Below are 13,531 nucleotides of genomic sequence, written 5' to 3'. Positions count from 1 at the left end.
CGATTCGTGTAGCTATACGGGCCGTTCACGACTTAAATAGCTGTTGAACCGGACCGCCGGAAATTCGGCCCGGCACGGTCGGCCCGACCGTGTGGCCGGCTCTAGTTATAGCTGATGATGTTGAACCGAGAGTAGCAGACGAATATGACGCCACCGTAGAAGTCATGATATTGAGTAAAACTTAAACAAATTGAGCTAGATCTTTGATCAAACACCTAATGTGCGACAAATTGACCTAGAACTTTTAAGCAAACACTTCATGTGCAGTACTAATAAAACGTAAAATAGCACAAAGAAGAGTATGCGTGTTGAATCAAGGACGAAAAACGAAACAAAATGAGCGGATCGAACGAGCTAAAGAAAGCTCTGATACCATATCACAAATAGAGATACATAACTATGTACGGAAGAAATGAAGAAGAAGATGACTCTTATTGATTAACACCTACATGTTACATATCTTGTTATAATCTGATATGAATGGAACAGTATATATAGCAAAGTATAGAGCTTTCACATTACTGACTAATTATGAGCTGTCTAACTAATTATGAGCTGTCATCTAATGGTCGACTCTGACTTGTTTCATTGACGTCCTCACTTATGTCACTTGCGTCAGTTATATATCTAACAGCAATTTAACTCATCGGGGTTATGCCTTGAATAGGATTAATATCGATGATTTTAATAATCATAATACCAATGTTGTTCGTTACAAAAACATCATGTTCCCCCTCCTTATCTTGCCCCGTGTCCTTACTTCCATCCAGTTACGTTCAAATGGTTCATTTAGGTGACTATTTCTATTTTGTTGGCCAGATGCCTAATGAAATTTTTAGAATCGCTAAATTCAGAATCAATAATTTGTTTGTTTACCAAACTAAATAATCTCGTAAATGGAGACCCCTCGTTTTTATTTCTTCCAAATTCACTTACAATTCTATTGATTTTGAGATGTATTCTCCCATCCGTAATTCCTGGAAAACTCTTAAACCTAAGCCCAATGCTATGATAGGTTTTCTTAAGTCTAGCATTGTTTTGGAGGATACGGTTTATATTTTACAACCTATCCTACAAAACACGGCACTCATGATGAATCTGTGCTTTCTTACCATTTAATAAGCGGTGTTTGGAATATATTGAGTACTTCCCCTTCCCGAAATGCCTTTCATAAACTCTATCCTGCTTTTGATCCACCCGTTGTGCTTTTTGGTGACATGCTGTTTGGAGGATTTGCAAATCATCTCACTAATTATCTCACCGTTGCTGCATCTCCTCACTCCATTCTTACTGATTCTACAAAGCCGATGTTCCTGCAAACCAACATTGGCTCCTGATTCTCATTTCTGGCGTGATTTCTCTCTCCGCGCCGACTATGTTGCTCCCATGACCGAATCACACTACATGACTGATTTGCAAACAGTGGATGGTCATCATGTACTCTGCTATGTTTCTTATGGCCTCCATCCTCAATCTGCTGAGCCTGTCGCTCTTTTCACATTTTTTAAAATCCCTGGAACATGTTTGGATGCTCCTCCCGAGAAGAATTTGGTGGATGATTATGCCTTGCATTATTACAAGACTCATGTGCAGAAAATGTACGGGACAGACAGCTACTTCAACACAGAGTTTCTTCAGCTCAAGTTCTACAAACTACGGATTGACAACCACCATGGCAGGCTCATCACTTGCTTTTCTTGTTAAGCTTGGGTTTGGTGTTGCTGATTCTTTTTGTTAGGTTTCCTTGTATTTTCTTTACAGGACATGTAGAACCGGGGATTGGAGTAAAGAATTACTTAAAGTTAGAGTTAATGCAATGCAAAGTCTTCAAGACATGTATTAAAATCTTTTGTGGTTGTATGCTTTGGTTTGGTATTGTTTATTATATGAATTATGTCTTTTAAGCTTGGGTTCGGTCTTGCTAAATCTCTTTGCCAAGTTTCCTTGTATTTTCTTTGGTTACTTAACATGGTATCAAAGCTTAGGCTGGCGGGAGAATTAAGGTTCGATTCTCAGCCACCCCCAACATTCTCACAATTTATAGTGGTCATTAAACGCAAATAATGCCCCAAAGATGGGCGCCGGTATTCCACTCTTCGACCCATAAATGGGCTTTCGAGTGAGGGGAAGTGTTAAATATATGATCCTATGCTACGGCCCAGCAAAAGTTGGGGGCCCAACAAGGTAATGGGCCTATGCTAATCACATATACGAGAAAGAAGAAAAAAAAAGCAAATGAGGTCGGGAGCAATATAGCGAGGGCAGAAAAGTAATTAACGGGGAAAAGGGTTTAAGTAGTGGAAAGAGAATGGGAGAAGGGGAGAGATATTTTGGTATGAGAGTTGTCGATTAGTGGGAGAGTACGAGCCTCTCGAATAGCTGGGTACTGTTAACATACTTCTCAGTTGTAATTGCAAGTTGTGTAAGCTGAGACTTATAATTATTAGTATCATTATTGAGAACCTTGTTTCCCATAGCGGTGTTATTAAAGTTTTGTTTAGTAATCTCTAGCATCTTATTGGGGTCTTCCTCTAGCACCTTAAGGTTTTAGATGAACTGGTTACTCAACACTTTGTATATTGGATGTGTGATACTGATCTTGATCATGACTCTTTAACGCCTTTGTGTTAAATTGATTATTCTCACACTTGTCTTTCTGGTAACTTAATTATTGATTGCCATTCTGGTGTGGTGCCTTTTTAACATGCTTGAACAAAGAATATATGTAATTATCAATTTACAGTTGAGTTGATTACCAGTGGTAATTCTCGTAAAAGATCCTTGATTCATAGATGATGCAATTATGTTTGTCGAGTAATGTGACTACCAATAACAAGTTAGAATTTCGCATAAATTCAGCTAACCTTCGTAATTAGTTGATACTAATAAATGTATCCAGAGAGTAGTTAAGTATATTGTCGTTTTTTAATGTAATAATTAAGGATATAATGGAACACTCAGCTCTATCTAAATGCAAGCGTAATATTTTTTAAAAAACCCCCTGTAAAATGGGTTCCTTGCCATCCAAATGCATAAAAGAGACATGTAAAATGGAAACGGAGGGAGTAATGAACAAGCAACAAGTAAATTTTATGTAAAGAGTGAGTGAAGAGTAAATAAATATAGTACAGTTAAACCTCTTTAAAGTAATAAGGTCGGGACCAAGAAAAAATATTATTTTAGCGAGTTTATTACTTTACCGGGAGTAAAAATACACTTTGTCCATTATGTTGGGACCGGGGAAAAATATTATTTTAGCGAGGTTATTACTTTATCGATTATTACTTCATCGAGGTTTAACTGTATAGTGTAAATTCTGTTGTGAAAATGTAGTGAAGAGTGAATGTAAGATTTAAAATAAGGAAGTGTAGAGAGAGATGGAAGGAGTTGTACAAAAGCCTCACTAATCCACTGCCGATCTTCTCACCTGCTCAGAGATTCCTCCTCCGGAAACTAACACTCCTCGCTCTGTGGCTCGTTCTCATCAGGTTCGATTTATTCTAAACACTTTATCTTATTATTTTTTTGTCAATCAAATTTTAACATTTTCACTCAGCTCACTAAAGCTTGTTTTGTTTTCTTTGTAAACCTACAATTGAATTTATATATTTAGCCTTCAGAAGGAAATAACAAGGTACTGTCCGGTGTTGAGATCACGAATGAAGAGACTGAGAGTCTTAATCAGAGGTATCGTCAAGCTATTCTTTGACTTCAATTTATGCTACAGTTTTGAATATCTGCTTATAAGGTTCATTGTTATGTGTGTGTATGTTTAGGTGATTGCATATCTAGAAATAATGACAATTATAACAATATTTTTCACATATTTTACTAAAATAACAATTTCGGTACTGTTGGCCATTTATACCACGCTGACTTGAAACACGTAGTTGTTATTTGACCCGAGTCCCTTATAACCCAATTCTAAAATATAAATTGATGACAACAACACTCTTTGATTTCTCTTTCTATGTCACTTTCCCTAATTATAATCCTCCTCCTCCTTCCATATTATAGTGAAAATATTAGGCTAAAGGCCAAAAATAACAAAAATAACAACTCTGCTGACGGATTAACAAAATCTAAAAGAGGCGGCCAAAAATACCGACTGACTACGCTTTCTCAGAAGGGGTAATAGGAAATACGCTCATACAGTATGGGTATTTGGCCTGACAATTTTTTATTTAATTTCTGTAAAGAAAAATACGCTATCTATGTCTGGGTATTCAGGAGTACGCTATCTCGGTTAGGGTATCTACTTTGATTTTTTAATTTGTAATTTCTAAATGCTAGATATGCTAATTCAGTATGGGTATTTGGGCTGACAATTTTTTATTTAATTTCTGTAAAGAAAAATACGCTAGCCGTGTCTGGGTATTCCGGAGTACGCTATCTCGGTTAGGGTATCTACTTTGATTTTTTAATTTATAATTTCTAAATGCTAGATACGCTAATTCAGTATGGGTATTTGGGCTGACAATTTTTTATTTAATTTCTGTAAAGGTAAAATACGCTATCTGAATCTGGGTAATCTGAAGTACGCTTTCTCGGTGAGGGTATCTAGTTGGCTATTTTTTATTTTTATTTTCTAAAGACTAGTTACGCTTTCTTGGTTGGGGTAATCGAAAATACGCTTACTCAGTCAGGGTATCTTGGTGTTTGCTGAAGGCTAGATACGCTTTTTAAAAAAGAGTAACTTGACTAATTACATTTTTAATGTATTTTAGGAAAGCCCAATTACGCTAACCTAGTTTGGGTATTACTAAATACGCCTTCTGAGTAAGGGTATCTTTGTTAATTTTTTATTTTATTTTAATTTTAGATAATAAGATACGCTAGCGTAGAGTGCGTATATATATACGCTGTTTCAGGTCACGTATTTTATCTAATGTTTTTAATCATTTAACCTACTGACTCCCGTAAAAACACAATTACAACTTATTTTGTTCTGTTTCTCTTGCCTACTGCATAATGTCTCTCTAATCTTAATAGTTGAAAATGTCATTCTTTTCGTAAATCAATTATATTAAAAATCGAGGTACATGGATTGAATATCTTGAAGATTGCTGTGATCTGCCGGCTAACGGTACTCAAGGTATTGAATTTTTTCTCTTCAAGTACACTTATTAGGGCATAATGACTTCACAATCTGATTTTATCTGGGATTGGGTGTTTTGTGATGGAAATATTGTAATGGATGATGCTGAAGGGGTTAAATATGATAGAAAAATGACTAGATTGGTGAAATTAGAGCTTAATCTTAAATTTGAAGGGTTATTGAATCTTTTGCACACGAAGTTGTGGACATATAGTACTTTGTATAAACTGAATGTATCTCGTAGATTTTTAAATCCTTCAACAAATATGTTTGAAATAGCACCAATGTTCGATGATGACGATATTGAATATATGTTTGAATCGGTGGCTTTTTCAAGTTTGAGAAACTACATAGAGCTGTATGTAGACAAAATATCAGTTGGCTCCGGCAAAAATTTAAATGTAGGGGGTGAAATGTCTATTAGTGGGGAAAGAAGTTCAAGCTCGTACAGTTCAAAAAAGTTGCGAACTAGTGAAAGTGATCGAGTTAGCGGTGGAGTTAGTGGGGGAGTAAGTGGAAGTGTTTCAAGCGGAAGTTCTAGTAGGTGCATAAGTCATTTAAATAGTGATACTAACTCGAGAGGAAGTTCCGAATTACAAGATGAAGACATCCCTTTCTATAAGTCTTTTGATGGGTCATCAATGGTAGCTTCCTTTCATGAGCCGGTTATGAACAAATCTGTTGATATTTTAAATGCTTCAGAATTGCAAAAAGGAAGGATGTTTGAAACAAAAAAGGAGTTGATGCGTGTAGTGAAGGATGTTCATATTGCAAACCACCAAGAGATAAAAGTGGTGAGATCGGATCCAGTGGGTTGGGAAGTGGAATGCAAGAGAAAGATGAATGGTTGTGTGTGGATGTTGAGAGCAAGGAAAAGAGATATCCATAATTTTTTTGAAATTATGGAAATTAAGGGTCCACACACATGCCTCAACCCAAACATATCGCAAGATCACTATAACTTGAGCTCGTCAAACATTGCACATGTGATTAGAACACAGATAAGTGCAGATCCTGGTGTCTCTGAGAAGATATTAGAGGCCACTGTCGTGAGCCATTTTGGTTATAGACCTACAAGACGAAAGATTAGACATGCAAGGGAGATAACTGAAAAAGCCTTATTCAAGTCTTCTGATGAGTCTTATGAGTACCTTCCAAAATTTATGAATGCATTACAATCATTTAATCATGGCACATTTGTTGATTGGCACTTCAAGGAGCATGATCTAGGAGAGCCTATACCTGAGGTAATTACATTATTTGTTTGTCACTTTAACCATCCATTATTCATTCTTAATTAGGTCATTTATGCATCTTTTTACAGTCTTTTATAAGTTTCTAAAATCCAATTAGGGAATTGGTGAACCCTAAATTATTAAAAGTTGTTAAATTAAGATATAGTCTGGTTACTAGGGTTTAGGCCCTAGATTACATTAGGGTTTTGGCTCTAGGGTTTAGGGCCTAGGCCCTAAACCCTAAACCCTAAACCCTAAACCAATGTACCTTTCATGCAGTTGCTTAATATTTTTGATTCTAACAGGTGGTGAGATTCAAGCGAGTGTTTTGGGCATTCAAGCCTTGCATAGATGCATCTTTTTACAGTCTTTTATAAGTTTCTAAAACCCAATTAGGGAAATGGTGAACCCTAAATTATTAAAAGTTATTAAATTAAGATATAGTCTGGTTACTAGGGTTTAGGGTTTAGGCTCTAGGGTTTAGGGCCTAGACCCTAAACCCTGAACCCTAAACCCTAAGCCAATGTACCTTTCATGCAGTTTTTTAATATTTTTGATTCTAACAGGTGGTGAGATTCAAGCGAGTGTTTTGGGCATTCAAGCCTTGCATAGATGCATCCTTTTATAGTCTTTTATAAGTTTCTAAAACCCAATTAGGGAATTGGAGAACCCTAAATTATTAAAAGTTGTTAAATTAAGATATAGTCTGGTTACTAGGGTTTAGGGCCTAACGACCCTAAACCCTAGATTACATTAGGGTTTTGGCTCTAGGGTTTAGGGCCTAAAGGTCCTAAACCCTAAACCCTAAACCCTAAGCCAATGTACCTTTCATGCAGTTTTTTAATATTTTTGATTCTAACAGGTGGTGAGATTCAAGCGAGTGTTTTGGGCATTCAAGCCTTGCATAGATGCATCTTTTTACAGTCTTTTATAAGTTTCTAAAACCCAATTAGGGAATTGGTGAACCCTAAATTATTAAAAGTTATTAAATTAAGATATAGTCTGGTTACTAGGGGTTAGGGCCGGCCCTAAACCCTAGATTACATTAGGGTTAAGGGCACCAATGTACCTTTCATGCAGTTTTTTAATATTTTTGATTCTAACAGGTGGTGAGATTCAAGCAAGTGTTTTGGGCATTCAAGCCTTGCATAGATGCATCTTTTTATAGTCTTTTATAAGTTTCTAAAACCCAATTAGGGAATTGGTGAATCCTAAATTATTAAAAGTTGTTAAATTAAGATATAGTCTGGTTACTAGGGTTTAGGGCCTAATGGCCCTAAACCCTAGATTACATTAGGGTTTAGGCTCTAGGGTTTAGGGCCTAAACCCTAAGCCAATGTACCTTTCATGCAGTTTTTTAATATTTTTGATTCTAACAGGTGGTGAGATTCAAGCCAGTGTTTTGGGCATTCAAGCCTTGCATAGATGCATGTCCACATTGTATACCTGTACTTCTTATAGATGGTACACATCTATATGATAAGTATGGAGGTGTCTTGCTGACTGCTACAATAATTGATGGCTTTAAACCATATTCTGCCGGTGGCATTTGTAATTGTTGAGGGAGAAAATGCAGCTAGTTGGTCTTGGTTCATGGAGAGGTTGAAGAATAAGGTTGTCATCCGGCGAAGAGATGTTTGTGTCATTTCAGATAGGCATAAGGGGATAATTTCAGTTATGAATAATCCGGAGCTTGGGTGGTGTGAACCACATAGCCATCATCGGTTTTGCTCTAGACACCTGGCTTTAAATTTTGGTAAAGAGTTCAGAAAGGACAAAATAAAAGACAGGATTGTTCCTTTGTGTAGCCAAATTACGGGGCCTAAGTTTACTTTGCATTGGAATGCATTGATAGCTGCAGAGCCAAGAGCACACCAGTGGTTTGATGATAAGCCACTAAGTCGTTGGTCTTTGGCTTTTGATGAAGGAAAAAGGTTCGGGATCATGACAACTAATATGGCAGAAAGTTGGAATAATGCAATCAAAGTGGCAAGAAAGCTCCCCATCACTGCTTTGGTTAAAACTATATTTCACAAGTTGGTTGCTTATTTTGATCAGCGTCGAATAGAAGTAGAGAAACAATGTGTTGATGGCAATCTATTCACTATTCATGCCAATAAAATGCTTAATAGATGGAAGGAAAGTGCAAGTGGCCATCATGTGACGGTATTTGATCGTGATTCTTGGATTTTCTCCGTGACTACAATGAAGCGTGGCCAGAAAGGTGGAAAAGAGCACATTGTTCGCTTGATGGAAAGGATATGCACTTGTAACAAATGGCAAACGTTCCATATTCCATGCTCTCACGTGCTAGCTTATTGTGCCAACCAAAATTTAGATTACACGACTTTGGTAAGTAAGTGATATAGGCTAGACAATGCAAGAAATGTATATGAAAGTGCATTTGAGCCATTGCCGGGTGAGGATTCTTGGCCTTTATTTGATAGATTTCCTAAAGTGGTGCCCGATATTGAGGATATTCCCAAGAAACCGGGGAGAAAGAAATCAACAAGATACAAAAATAATATGGATTATAGAGTATCGGCACGAAGCAAGGGAACATCTTCTAGCGGAGCTTCTTCTAGTAATCCATAGTACATTTTCATTGGTATGTTTAACACTAACATTTAAAGTATATAGAAATTGTTTTGTGACGTAAATTTTTTCTAGTTAACTATCATATATGCTTACCATGTTATTATGCGCTAGGAGTAATTTCTCAAAATTTTTATGTCCTGATTGTTCCTTTCATTTTTTTCTTTACAGGAAGATGTTTGTAGTGAACATGGACTTACAGAGATATCTCAAGTTAAGAAACATAAGAAGACAATTGCATTCCTCATTTGACGGGCTTTAGTCTCTCTGAGTTGAAGAATTACCTGTCTTCTTTTAATTTTTCTTAAATTTGAACTTGATTCATAAGTACTGTTGTCCGGTTTTATTGTAGTTATTGTTGGAGTTTATGTTTCAATTTGTTGGATTTTATTTGATTGTAAATTCAGTGGTTGCATCATCAGTTTTTTATAGTTTAGATTCAGGGATTGTTTTCATAGTTTCTGGAATGGTTGCATCATCAGTTTTTTATAGTTTAGGAACTATGTTTACAGTTCATGAAATACAAATATTGCAGAGTAGTCACTGCTAATACCTTTTGTTTTTTAAATGTATTGATTTGGTTGTGTTAGTAAAACAATAATGGAGGGTCTAATTTTTTGTTTTTTAGACGTCATGATTCAATTGTGCCTATTGTTGTTCTTTGTTTGTTGTTGTACTGTGTTTTCTAAAGCTTAATAGTTATGTCCATTGGAAGACATTTGTGATTGTTGTTGTTGATGCAATGGATGTTGCTGAGGGAGAGTCACATTTTAACTCCTCCGGAATTTAAAGTTAAATCCACAAATCTGGCAGCAGATTGTTAATCTAACAAGCGCGTACTAGAGTAAATTTCCTCAACTTAATTAAAAACAGAGATCAACGATTGATATTCTCCAGCATCATGCATATCCGGGTTGATTCTGATGTATGTATTCTTACTTTTTTAGGGTTTTAGAGTAATATTCTAGAATAGTTATATATACATGCCTATAAAACTCTTTATATGTTAATTTATGTTTAATTGACTAATTTGGAGTGATGTTCGTTACTTTTGATATTTAATTTATGCTTAAGAACTTGTGTGTTTTCTGAGTTTCTTTGGTTAAATTGTTTTAACTCTTTAATTCACTCACTGTTTTTTGTTTGGTTAATCATTTATGCACATTTACATTGTGTTTTGACAATTTGGTTATCATGTATACTCTCTTCACATGATATAACAGAATTGTGTTTAGTTGTGGCATAGAGGACCGTTTAGCTCTGGCCTAGATAATTTAGTTAGATTTCTATAAAAGGTGGTCGTTAAGGTTTTCATTTAGTTACAAAGTTATTGACAACATATAGTGAATATTTAGGCCTTTCAGATACACACTAAGACATTAAACATTTGACCTATTTGTTATATATATATATATGAAGACTTTTGAGTAGTTCTTTTTTGTGCCATTTGATGGATTGGGTATTTTTAATAGGTTTCGGATGACACAAACTCTGACTTCGAGTTAAAACCAGGACCAAGAGATCAATCCGTATTGTATTTACAAGCTGAACATAGATCCACTCATGTTTGGAATGCTGGTGGGGATACCCAGAGATCTCGAGTTCGTACTAAGTTATCTGCTTTACATCCGAGAATGGTTCCGATTCTTAGAGATTTAAGGTTTGATGGGGTTGCAAGACTTGCGGGTATTATCATTGATTGGGGTCTAATTACTGCTTTGGTTGAACGTTGGAGGCCTGAAACGCATACATTTCATCTACCTACTGGAGAGTGCACGATTACCCTACAAGATGTTAGCATTCTTCTTGGCTTGCGGATTGATGGAAAGGCAGTTACTGGTCACACACATTCTGAAGGTGGTTGGAGTGACCTTGTCAAAAATATGTTTGGAGCAACACCTAGAGAACAGAATTTAAAAGGTGCTAGGTTAAAGTTGACTTGGCTTCATTCTCTGACTAAAGTTCTTACGGATGATGCTGATGAGAATGAACTCCTTAGATACACTAGGGCATATATATTGCAGTTGCTTGGTGGTATACTCTTCACTGACCATCAGGGATGTCAAGTTCATTGTATGTTTCTTCCACTACTTGAGGATCTTAGCTCGTGCCAAAAATTATCATGGGGTGCGGGTGTCCTTGCATTCTTATACAGGGAGTTATGCAAGTCTAGCAAGATAAGCAAGGAGGAAATTACTGGATGCCTGTTGTTACTTCAATTGTGGGCATGGACGCGGCTTCCTACTTTGGCCCCTATTCCGAGTGGTCCATCTTTGGACACTCAAGATATCTGGGGTGATCTTGCTGGGCCTTATGGTCTGAGGTACTTAAAATTTAAGATTTATTTATACTTGATTCGAGTATAAATGAGTCCGATATTTTATAAACAAAACTATATTTCCTGATCTGTTTCATTTTAATGAGTTCAATAATTATGTTTTAGGTACGATTTCTTTTTATTAACTCAAAATATATAATAAAAAATCAAAAGTAACTAAAACGGGATAGAGAGATTAAATATACATTGAGGATGCCTTTTCTCAATGAAATGCCTTTTAGGTTTTGTTGAAATTCTTTCATGTCTAATGGCTTGTAGTTCCATGTCTGAGATGAGTAGATTATGTTAGGATTTGGCTTTTTTTGAGTGAGTGACTTGATCAGCATTAGTTTAGTTTTATTGTGTTTGAAAGAATTTGAACAATCTCGTGGTGCTTAAATGTGATTAAGAACCTGTATGCCCCCCTCAACGCTGAGAACCCCCATTTAGGATGAGCTTAAGTTTATTTTGTTGTTGTGAACTGGTGTCTTTTTTAATTCTTCATACTTTTATCAGATTTGCTTCAATGTGATGGCTATTATACTGTGTTCATATCGTAACCATATAACTTTGTTAGTAGGTTAATATGATTTTTCTACTATTGATTTTAATGTGCACTTTGATCTTATTTTATCACATAGGTGGTGTGGACGCAAGTCATTTACTAATGTTGCATCACGTGCGATTTGTGTTTGTCGATTCTCTTTGGATGTTCTTGCACCCGATCACTTTATATGGATGCCATATGGTGATGATGTTCTTGACACCCTTCATGTGCATTGTAGAGAAGGTAGCCAATTTTGGTGTTATAAGGGTCCAATCATTTGCTTTTTTATTGTAGAGCAACACCAGCTGGATAGATGTGTGCGTCAGTTTGGTATGCGCCAGGATATTCCTTTAGCCGCTGTTAAATATTCGAAGGATCTTCACAAAATAACTTTGCAAGGTAAGCATGATGTTGATTGGGAAGAAAAGCATAGGGAGCATATATCATGTTGGGACAACCGGTCGGAGCATGTGCATGTTTCTAACTGTTTTGGTGTTGGGGTCACCGATGGTTATAATATATGGTACAGTGATATTACCCGTCCATATCATACACGGCTTGCATCTGCAGGATCATTTGTGGTAATTTTGTTTGACTATTACATGCAAATATACATGGTTATCTAACAACCATTTGTATTAATGTATATATTTCTCTTTTTATTGTTACAGATTCATATTTTGGACCGCATATCTGCTATAGCCAGGGGTGAGGTGATTGGTGGAGGTAATAGGATCATAGATTCTCTTGCCACCAAGAGTCGGAATTTATTAGAATATCAATTTAGTCATGGCCTTTATCATGATTTTTCTGTTGATGATCGTCGTGCTAAAGAAGATGTTTTAAAAGAAAAGGCAAAAGCTGTAAGAGTCCGTGAAGGCTCTAAGAGGCGCAAAATGAATGTTCAAAATGAAGGTTATTATCATGTAGAAGAAGAGAGTGTTCGTTTGGGGGATGAAGAGGGTCACGTGGTTGATCCAGGAGCTGAAAAATTAGTGGATGAGGCAGGGAATGAAGACAACACAAAAACTAGAAATTTTGATATTTCTCCGCCATCTTCTCATCCCACATTTGATTTATTAGCAGCTAGTGGCTTCAATGTACCACCAACACAGCAATGTAAATCAACCCATCATGATACTGTTGAACCTTCACCATCATCTTGGTGGCCTAACTTTCAGTTGCTATCATCTAGTGATTTTCAGACCCCCCCTGTTCAACAAGTACCTCTGGAACAACCATTAGAAGAAATGGAAGAGGTTGTAGTGGAAGAAGAGTCTGTAGTGGAACAGCCTATAGAGCAGCAAGAGGTTCAGGTGCCAATGGTGGAACAACGAGAAGTAGTACCCGAGGAACATCATATGAGGTTGCGAACTCGCAATCGCCATCCTCCTGGATGCGGGATTGACGGTGTTAAGAAAGTTCCAGAGGTTAAAAATCGCTATCAGCGTCAGAGGTGAGTTATTTTGTTATTCATGTGTAGTATGAAGAAAAATCGTGAGTAATGACATTTTGAACAATATTGATCTTGTTTTTTTATTTATTTTTGCAGGAAGAAATAAGCTTAATAGGATATGGATGTTGATGAAGATAAATATATAGTTCAAGAAGAAGTGGATTATATTAGACCCCTACTTAGTAGTTGTGAAGCCTAAACTATTATGAATTAAAATATAAATCAATAGTTAGAGACTTTTTATGGAAGATATTTTATGTTTTCACTCAGCTTGTGAGTTTCA

The 13,531-nt window shown here is 36.3% G+C and overlaps 2 protein-coding genes across 3 annotated transcripts; both read left to right on the top strand.

The window, feature by feature from the left end:
- The first annotated feature begins 3,136 nt into the window (after positions 1-3,136).
- Positions 3,137-9,527, top strand: LOC141672511 (uncharacterized). 2 transcript variants are annotated; one of them, XR_012555573.1, is made up of 3 exons: positions 3,137-3,488; positions 3,614-3,687; positions 9,100-9,527. XR_012555573.1 is itself a non-coding variant. In XM_074479127.1 (3 exons), exons 1-2 carry the CDS (start codon positions 5,137-5,139, stop codon positions 7,893-7,895), a joined length of 1,392 nt encoding a protein of 463 aa, XP_074335228.1. In that variant the 5' UTR covers positions 5,128-5,136; the 3' UTR covers positions 7,896-8,941; positions 9,100-9,527. The 2 variants fall into 2 exon arrangements, 1 of the variants encoding a protein (XP_074335228.1); XM_074479127.1 differs by lacking the exons at positions 3,137-3,488; positions 3,614-3,687 and adding exons at positions 5,128-6,345; positions 7,713-8,941.
- An 892-nt stretch (positions 9,528-10,419) lies between these two features.
- On the top strand, positions 10,420-13,531 carry LOC141675017 (serine/threonine-protein phosphatase 7 long form homolog). The gene is made up of 4 exons (XM_074481724.1): positions 10,420-11,251; positions 11,887-12,373; positions 12,464-13,248; positions 13,345-13,531. The coding sequence occupies exons 1-4, from the start codon at positions 10,563-10,565 to the stop codon at positions 13,352-13,354; spliced, it is 1,971 nt and encodes a 656-aa protein (XP_074337825.1). The 5' UTR covers positions 10,420-10,562; the 3' UTR covers positions 13,355-13,531.

This window comes from Apium graveolens, chromosome 7, assembly GCF_009905375.1.
Source record: "Apium graveolens cultivar Ventura chromosome 7, ASM990537v1, whole genome shotgun sequence".
Classification (NCBI taxonomy): Eukaryota; Viridiplantae; Streptophyta; class Magnoliopsida; order Apiales; family Apiaceae; genus Apium; species Apium graveolens.
Note: the sequence above shows the minus strand (reverse complement) of the source record. Positions and strands in the feature narration are given on the sequence as shown.

Excerpts from the sequence above, each read along its gene's own strand:
- LOC141672511 (XM_074479127.1), top strand. The coding sequence starts at position 5,137 with ATGACTTCACAATCTGATTTTATCTGGGATTGGGTGTTTTGTGATGGA. Across the intron at positions 6,346-7,712 it reads TAGGAGAGCCTATACCTGAG|GTGGTGAGATTCAAGCCAGT; the intron begins GTAATTACATTA and ends TGATTCTAACAG.
- LOC141675017 (XM_074481724.1), top strand. The coding sequence starts at position 10,563 with ATGGTTCCGATTCTTAGAGATTTAAGGTTTGATGGGGTTGCAAGACTT. Across the intron at positions 11,252-11,886 it reads GCTGGGCCTTATGGTCTGAG|GTGGTGTGGACGCAAGTCAT; the intron begins GTACTTAAAATT and ends TTTATCACATAG. Across the intron at positions 12,374-12,463 it reads CATCTGCAGGATCATTTGTG|ATTCATATTTTGGACCGCAT; the intron begins GTAATTTTGTTT and ends TTATTGTTACAG.